We start from the raw sequence: 8,694 nt of genomic DNA, 5'->3' as shown, positions 1-8,694 counted from the left end.
AACTCTTGGGCTTAAGTGATTCTCTTGCCTCCGCCTCCCAAGTAGCTGGGACTACAGGCACCTGCCACAACACTCGGCTATTTTTGTTGTTGTTGTTACAGTTGTCATTGTTGTTTAGCTGGCCCGGACTGGGTTCAAACCCACCAGCCTTGGTGTATGTGGCTGGCGCCGTAACCACTATGCTATGGGCACTGAGACTCTCATACATGATTTTTGACCTCTGGGAAATATTAATGCCCAAAGCAACACATCAGGCAGCACGTCCTCAGCAAGGAGGACTTGGGCTGCTTTCCTTGTGAACATACTGGAGAAAGAGCCACATTCAGTGGGTCTGTGGGCAGTTTTTATGTTTGAGGTATGTGGGGAGATGCAAACCTTCTGGCTCTTTTCCTTCCACAGTTCTGCTGTCTCAGGACGCTGATGCGGCCCAGGGAGAAAGTTTAGAGGATGAAATGACCTCTGTGCCCCCAGCAGCAGAATCCCAAGTAGGTTGGAGTTCCTTCTCATTTTCTTGGCATTGTTTCTTCATTTGTAAGGCTATAGCCTCCTTCCTTTTATTTGGAGAGGGGGAGGAGTGTTGAGACTAACATTCAACTTGGGAGCTCCGTGCCATTTGCTCTTGTGTAGAAAGTTGGGCTTCAGTGCTGGCAGTTTCCTTGCTCTTAGTGGTCTCCCTACACCTAATTCTTTTTTTTTTTTTTTATGTATTTTTTTTTTCTATATAGCTTTTTTTTTTTTTGGCAGTTGTTGGCTGGTGATGGGTTTGAACCCACCACCTCCAGTATATGGGGCCGGCACCCTACTCCTTGAGCCACAGGTCCCACCCCCTATACCTAATTCTTGTTTCTAACCAACATCTAGACCTAATATTTGTGTAAATTTCTGCAGAGACAGCAAAATGAGTGATATAATTCTAGCCCCTAAAAACCAACAGATACCACTTGTGGTCTAAGATACTCAGTACTCAATAAACTATGCATAAGAAGAAAATTCTAACATTCTTAGTCATGTACACATACCACTGAATTTCAATAGGCAACTTTTAGTATAGTATTGAGAATGCAAGTCAAACCGCAGCCAAAGTAGAAGTGAACAGAGAAGAAATAGGTCACACAGAGTACACATACTACAGGGTGGGCCGAAAAGCAGGAGCAGCTGCTGGGAGCAGTTAAAACAGGGTATCAAGGCTGGGCGCCATGGGTCATGCCTGGGAGGCTGAGGCAGGCGGATTTCCTGGGCTCACAGGTTTGAGTCCAGCCTGACCCAGAGTGAGACCTTGTCTCTAAAAAAATAGTTGGACGTTATGGCAGGCACCTGTAGTGTCAGCTACTTGGGAGGCAGAGGCAAGACTCACGTAAGCCCAAGAGTTGGAGGTTGCTGTGAGCTGTGACATTACAGCACTCTACCGAGGGTGACAAAATGAGACTCTATCTCAAAAAACCGAACAGGGTGTTAGAAATGGGTAGTCCTTACCAACTGCTAGAAACAGGTGAAACAGAAGAAAACTATAGAATAAATGCAAAAGAGACACTTTTATTATTTATTTATTACCTAAAATCTCACTCTTTCCCCATGGGTAGGTTGCTGTGGCTCAAAGCAACCTCAAGCTCTTGAGATTCTCTGGCCTCACCCTCCTGAGTAGTTAAGCCTACAGGCACTGGCCACAAAGTCAGATCTTGCTCAGAACTCCTGAGCACAGGTGATCCACCCACCTCAGCCTCCTAGGGGATAGGAATATAAGTGTGAGCCACTGAGCCCCACCCAAAAGAGAGACTTTTAAAGATGAGATCTTAAGGATTGCGCTCTTTTAAGTGAAAAGAATTTGGGTTCTCGGGCGGCACCTGTGGCTCAGTGAGTAGGGTGCTGGCCCCATTTACTGAGGGTGGTGGGTTCAAACCCAGCACTGGCCAAACTGCAACAAAAAAATAGCCAGGCGTTGTAGCAGGCGCCTGTAGTCCCAGCTACTCGGGAGGCTGAGGCAAGAGAATCGCCTAAGCCCAAGGAGTTGGAGGTTGCTGTGAGCTGTGACTTCATGGCACTCTACCAAGGGTTAATAAGTGAAACTCTGTCTAAAAAAAAAAGAAAAGAAAGAAAGAATTTGGGTTCTGAAATTTGATAGTATAGGATTTGATTTTATCTCTTTTCATTACTTGATTGGTGACCTGGACTATTTTTTTTTTTTTTAGCTGTTTAAAATCTCAGTTTCTGGGCAGTGCCTGTGACTCAGTGAGTAGGGTGCCAGCCCCATATACTGAGGGTGATGGGTTCAAACCCAGCCCTGGCCAAACTGCAACAAAAAAATAGCTGAGTGTTTGTGGTAGACACCTGTAGTCCCAGCTACTTGGGAGGCTGAGGCAAGGCCCAGGAGCTGGAGGTTGCTGTGAGCTGTGATGCCATGGCACTCTACCGAGGGCAACAAACTGAGGCTGTGTCTCAAAAAGAATAAATAAATAAATAAATTTGAGTTTCCTCAACTAAGAAGTTCAGATGCTAATATCTACCTTCTAGGATTGAAATGCATTCCAGAGTTATTTATAGTAATATGGAAGAAATAAAAATAAAAGTCTAATTATTTAAAGATTTATCTTTATATTCTACTTATCTGGAATTCCTCACTTCTTCTCTTTTTTTTTTGTAGAGACAGAGTCTCACTTTATTGCCCTCAGTAGAGTGCTGTGGCATCACACAGCTCACAGCAACCTCCAACTCCTGGGCTTGGGCGGTTCTCCTGCCTCAGCCTCCCAAGTAGCTGGGACCACAGGCACCCACCACAATGTCTGGCTATTTTTTGTTGCAGTTTGGCAGGGGCTGGGTTTGAACCTGCCACCCTAGGTAGATGAGGCTGGTGCCCTATTCACTGAGCCACAGGCACCGCCCATGGAATTCCTCACTTCTTGACTTTTGCCATAAAGTTGTGGGATTCTAAGCACTGGGAAAGGATTAAGTTTTCTAAAATTGAGGTATAATTTTTTTTTTCATGAGACAGAGTCTTACTTCATGGCCTTTGGTAGAGTGCCAGGTCATAGCAACTCAGATGCTTGAGCTCAAGCGATCCCCTTGCCTGAGCCTCCTGAGTAGTTGGGACTATGGGTACATGCCACAATGCCCAGCTGTTTTTAGAGATGGGGACTTGTTCTTGCTCAGGCTGTTCTCCAACTCCTGAGCTCCAGAGATACATCTGCCTAATCCTCCCAGAGTGCTAGGATTAAAAGTGTGAGCTACCAGGCCTGGCCAAAATTGAGGTATAATTTACATACATAAATACAGTTACATTCATGTCTGGTTCTATTTTGACATTTGTATATGCCATGTAACCAAATCAAGATGTAGAACATTTCACTATTTCAGTAAGTTCCCTCATGCCCCTTTACCCTCAATACTCTACTCTGTCCCCTGCACAAGATCAAGACCCCATCTCGTCTAAAAATAGAAAATCTAGTTGGGTGTAGGGCACATGCCTATAGTCCCAGCTACTCAGGAGGCTGAGGCAAGGGGATTGCATGAGCCCAAGAGTTTAAGGTTGCTGTGAGTTATAACACCATGACACTCTATGCAGGGGTCCTCAAACTTGTAAAACAAGGGGCCAGTTCACTGTCCCTCAGACTGTTGGAGGGCCAGACTGCGGGCCCTGGGATGAGTCAGCTGCTAAGCAGGACAGGCAGTGGCAGCAAAAACACCCAGTGGGCTGTACAAATGTCCTAGGCAGGCTGCATGTGGCCCGTGGGCCGTAGTTTGAGGACCCCTGATCTAGGGCAACTGAGTGAGATGTGAGACTCAGTCTCAAAAAAAAAGAAAGAAAGAAAAAATTGAGTTGCTTGATATGTAACATATTTGGAGGTCTGCAGCTGTGGTTGCCTGCTATTTCAGAGATTCATCTGATAAGCAGATGACGTAAACTTACAGTATCAATAAATATTGTACAGTACTATAAATGTATTTTCTCTTGCTTATGATTTCCTTAATAACATTTTCTTTTCTTTATTGTAAGAATACAGCACAGAATACATATAACATACAAAGTATGTGTTCATTGACTCTTATTGGTAAGGCCTCCAGTAAACAGACTATGAGTTGTTGAGTTTGGGGGGAAGTGAAAAGTTATGTGGGTTTTCAGGAGATTGGCACCCCTAAGCCTTGAGTTGTTCAAGGGCCAACGGTAGTTCTTTTTTAGTATCTCTATATCTCTCAGTTATCTCTATCTCTTTACCCTATTCATATTTTATTGTAAGTATTGTATATTTTAATAGTTGCTTTAAGTTTCTTGTCTGCTAATTCCAATGACTTGGTCACCTATTGGTCTGCTTATATTGTTTTTTTTTTATTTTCTTGATTATAGGTTATATTTTTTAATTTATATAATACTTTTTTGTTGTAGTTCAGATATTGTATATAAAGTGTATATGTATGTAGTTTATTTTGTTTGTTTTTTTCTGTTTTCAAGAGACGCAAAGCTTTCTTCTTAGTCTGGTTAAAGTGAAGGCTGAGTATTCATGTTCTTCTTGGAGCCGTGACTAAGTCTGGCTGTGATGTGGCTTTAATTTGGTTGAATTTACTTCTAATTAACCCACTGCCAGTGTCCCATGACTAGGGTGACCAGACGTCCCGCTTTTGGCGGGGACAGTCCTGCTTTTTAATGATTTGTCCCGCGTCCCATGGCGTTTTAAGAAAGTCCCGTTTTTTGGAAAGAATGCACGAACAGGCGGGAGAACAGGAAGGGAATATACAGTTTTCGGCTGCCATGTGGCTATTTCGCCAGAATATGAGTTTTATATTATTTTTGTTAATTTTATGTTAAACTATAGTAATAACAAATACTTGTTGAGAAGTGATTTTCGAGAACTGCTTATCAAAGTTTGCATTGTTGTCAGGCCCTGCCCTGCCCCGTCCCCTGCCCCACCCCCCAGCCATGCTGTCCCGCTTTACAAATGTTAAAATCTGGTCACCCTATCCATGACATCAATACTGAGAGCTTATCTCTTTTATCTTTATAGTGTTTGAACTAGGAAAGAATTAGACCACAGTTCCAGTTTTGTTCTTTTTCTTTTTCTTGGTTGGTTGGTTGATTGGTGCCAAAACTTGGGATTGAACAGTTTTGTTTGGTTTTGAATTAAGCTCCAGTGGGACCTCAGAATTCAAGCTCAGCAAGAATGCATAGGTGTTTGTGACCATAAGTGCTGGGGAGAGAGTAAAGGCCTTTATGCCTGTCCCCTCCCTCCAATCTACCTCTCTGATCTCATCTCCTTCCACTCTCCCATTAACTAAGCTGCCTTTAGGGATTTTGTTCACCTTGTTGTTCCTCAAACAAGCCAAGAATGCTCTAACCTCAGGCACTTTCCACCTGCCTAGAATGCCGTTCCTCAGATCTGCACATGGCTGTTTCCCTCAATCAGTTTATGTCTCTGGTCAAATATCACCCTTTTAGAGGGACCTCTCCCAACCACCTTATGTAAGAGATTATTTCTATCCTCACCGTGGCTCCCCCTGTTCTCCTTATTCTTCCTAATTTTTTCCAAGGCACGCATGTCCATTAATCCTACTATATTTAATTATTTATAGTTATCTCCAGAGACTCTCCAAACAGCTCCAGAGTGGTAAAACTAGTTTAGAATCTCTTAGAATTTAGAATACTGTCAAACCTCCTGGGACCTTGACAGAGGTGGTCTTTGTCTGAAAAGGAATGTATTTGATATTCTAGGAACTGTTGACCTTCAACGACATATCTATTGACTTCAGCCAGGATGAGTGGGGGCAACTGGCCCCTGCTCACCAGGATCTGTACCGAGAGGTGATGCTGGAGAACTACAGGAACTTGGTGTCAGTAGGTAAGAAGGAGCTGTTCATATATTCAGAAGCCTACCTATTTCAGGAAAGTCTTTTTTTATTTTTTTTGAGAGAGTCTTGCTTTGTTGCCCTTGGTAGAGTGCTGTGGTGTTAGAGCTCATAGCAACTTCAAAATCTTGGGTTTAAGCAATCCTCTTGCTTCAACCTCCCAAGTAGCTGGGACTATAGGCACCTGCCACAACGACTGGCCGTTTTTAGAGACCGGGTCTTGCTATTGCTCAGGCTGGTCTCAAACTCTTGAGCTTATGAGATCTACCTGCTTCAGTCTTCCAAAATGCTAGGATTAGAGGCATGAGCCACTATGCCTGGCAGGAAAGTCATTATTTTAAATTATTGATGCTGTGGATTTCTTGAAGCTTGGCCTTGTGTTCTGTGTTAGAGATGTCTTAATCCTTTGAAATCCAAGTCAGCACATTTCACCTTCCTTGGGCAACAGCTTCACCACATAGAGGTAAAATAGAAAAACCCACCCATTTTAACTTTGAGTGACCCTGAATACCAGAAGACTTGAACTAAATTCTGGGGATGGTTCTTTGACATCAACATAACATTCACACTCTTTCTTTACTCCGTAAGCAGGATATCAACTTTCTAAACCTAGTGTGATTTCTCATTTGGAGAAAGGAGAAGAACCATGGATGACAGAGAAAGAAGGCCCAGCAGACCCCAGTTCAGGTGAGAGCAAGGCAGGTGGTACCTATTAATATGTAGAGAAGAGTGCTCAAGGCCTTTCCAGGGGAAGGTTCATAGTACAGCGCCTGCACTAAACCTGATTTCACCTCTCCCTCTGTCACCCCTTTCTTTCACTGAGCCCTTGCAAAAGTCCTTTTGGAGTTGGAGGGAAGAGAAGTCTTGCTTTCATGAGGGATTAACTTGATTTTCCCTCTGTCTCTAGTATCCTTAGGTTTGCCAGTCAAAAGCTAATTTTCGCTTAAGCATCAGATGCATCTGGTCTCTGTACAGAAATCAAATCTCTTTTCAAGACTCTTTCTGCATTCTGCAAATCTTTAGTTTTCTTGCCTCTATTTTCAATTTTTCCCAGCTTCATTTTACAATCTCAGGTTCAATTATCATTTCTCTTTTCAATTTATCTATTGTAATGTTTTGTAATGGCTATTTCATGGAAACTGCTGCAAGAGAAATTGTCATAGGATTTTTTGTCTCTAAATCTTTGACCCTTTAGCCATCTTCTTAACCTTTGCTTTTATTATGAAATATTTTAGATATTCAGAAAGGCATAGAGAACATTATAACAAATTTCTGTGTAACGTCCACCTAGATTAAGAGTTGAAGCCCTGTTGTTCCCTTTATATCTTTCGAAATAACTACTCTTCTGAGTTTAAATATTGTTATTCCCATATGATCTCATATTTTTGTTATATAGATATATCCCTGACCCCATGATTACATTAATGTACACAGTTATGCTATAAGAAATAAAAAAAAAGACCAATAGATATATCCCTAAACAACATATAGTATTTTATTTTTATTTTCTTGAGACAGAGCCTCAAGCTGTCGCCCCTTGGGTGGAGTATTGTGGTATCACGGCTCACAGCAACCTCCAACTCCTGGGCTCAAGTGAGTCGCCCACCACACTGCCTGGCTATTTTTTGGTTGCAGCCATCGTTGTTTGGCGGGCCAAGGCTGGATTCGAACCCGCCAGCTCAGGTGTATGTGGCTGGCACCTTAGCCACCTGCACCTCAGGTGCAGAGCCCAACATATAGTACTGTTTTGCATTTACATATTCTTGAATATTCTTATTCTCTCTACCATATTCACTCTGTTCTCACTGAACACTGTTGATATTTGTTTGTGTTCTAATTCATTCATCTCCATTGAATCAGTAAACCACACTTTATTTGTTCATTTTCCTACTGATAGGCATTTACATTGTTTCCAAATTTAGGGGTTACAAAGATGCTGCAGCAAACTTTGTGTACATATCTTTTCATATACACATGCAAGTGTTTTTCTAACATGGTAGAAATAAAATTGTTGGGTCAAGAAATATATGAGTTACATTTTGCTCGGTATTACCAACCAAATTGCTCTTCAAAGCAAGAGCATTAGTTTTTACTCCCAAAGCAGATTTTAAGAGTTTTCAGAACTCAGCATCTTTGTTAATGTTTGGCACTGTCAAACTTTAACATTTGTAAATTCAGGGCGGTGCCCTTAGCTCAGTGGGTAGGACGCCGGCCACATACATCGAGGCTAGTGGGTTCAAACCTGGCCTGGGCCTACCAAACAGCAATGACAACAATAATAACAAAATAGCCAGGCATTATGGCAGGCCCCTGTAGTCCTAGCTACTTTGGAGGATGAGGCAAGAGACTCACTTAAGCCCAAGAGTTAGAGGTTGCTGTGAGCTATGATGCCATGACATTCTACCCAGGGTGACAGCATGAGACGCTTGTCTCAAAAAAAAAAAAAAAAGTAAATTCAGTGGGTGAATATGATGTCTTGTTTCTTTCACTTTGATGATTACTAATGGAAGGAAGCATATTTCTCATGTTTATCGACCATACATCTAGCATTTCTCTTCTGTAAATTACCTGTTTATATCCCTTGTTAATTTTTCTGTTATTCTATTTCTTATTGACTTATGGAAACTTGTATATGTATACATGTATATTCTGGATACTTACCCTGGATAGCTTTAAGTTTTGCAAATGTTTTCTTTCAGTCAGTGGCTCATCTTTTACTCTTTTAAAGATACTGTCTTTTGTGAGTTTTCTAAATTTAATATTCTGTATTTATCAGTTTGCTTTTTATTCTTTGTGTAGAAAACTCTTTCTGCTCTATTGTCCTCCATTTCTTTGTTTTGTTTTTTTTTTTTTTTTTTTTTTTTT

At 41.8% G+C, this 8,694-nt stretch overlaps 1 protein-coding gene across 2 annotated transcripts in view; it reads left to right on the top strand.

The window, feature by feature from the left end:
- ZFP69 (ZFP69 zinc finger protein) overlaps positions 1-8,694 on the top strand; it is a 17,920-nt gene that overhangs the window by 4,452 nt on the left and 4,774 nt on the right. For both annotated transcript variants that reach the window (XM_023518641.1, XM_023518642.1), the window contains 3 exons: positions 400-485; positions 5,696-5,822; positions 6,421-6,516. In XM_023518641.1, coding sequence (XP_023374409.1) covers positions 400-485; positions 5,696-5,822; positions 6,421-6,516 — 309 coding nt within the window. The remainder of the gene's footprint in view (positions 1-399; positions 486-5,695; positions 5,823-6,420; positions 6,517-8,694) is intronic.

The sequence above is a fragment of the Otolemur garnettii genome, unplaced genomic scaffold (genome assembly GCF_000181295.1).
Source record: "Otolemur garnettii isolate 467f Iridium unplaced genomic scaffold, OtoGar3 scaffold00144, whole genome shotgun sequence".
Classification (NCBI taxonomy): domain Eukaryota; kingdom Metazoa; phylum Chordata; class Mammalia; order Primates; family Galagidae; genus Otolemur; species Otolemur garnettii.
Note: the sequence above shows the minus strand (reverse complement) of the source record. Positions and strands in the feature narration are given on the sequence as shown.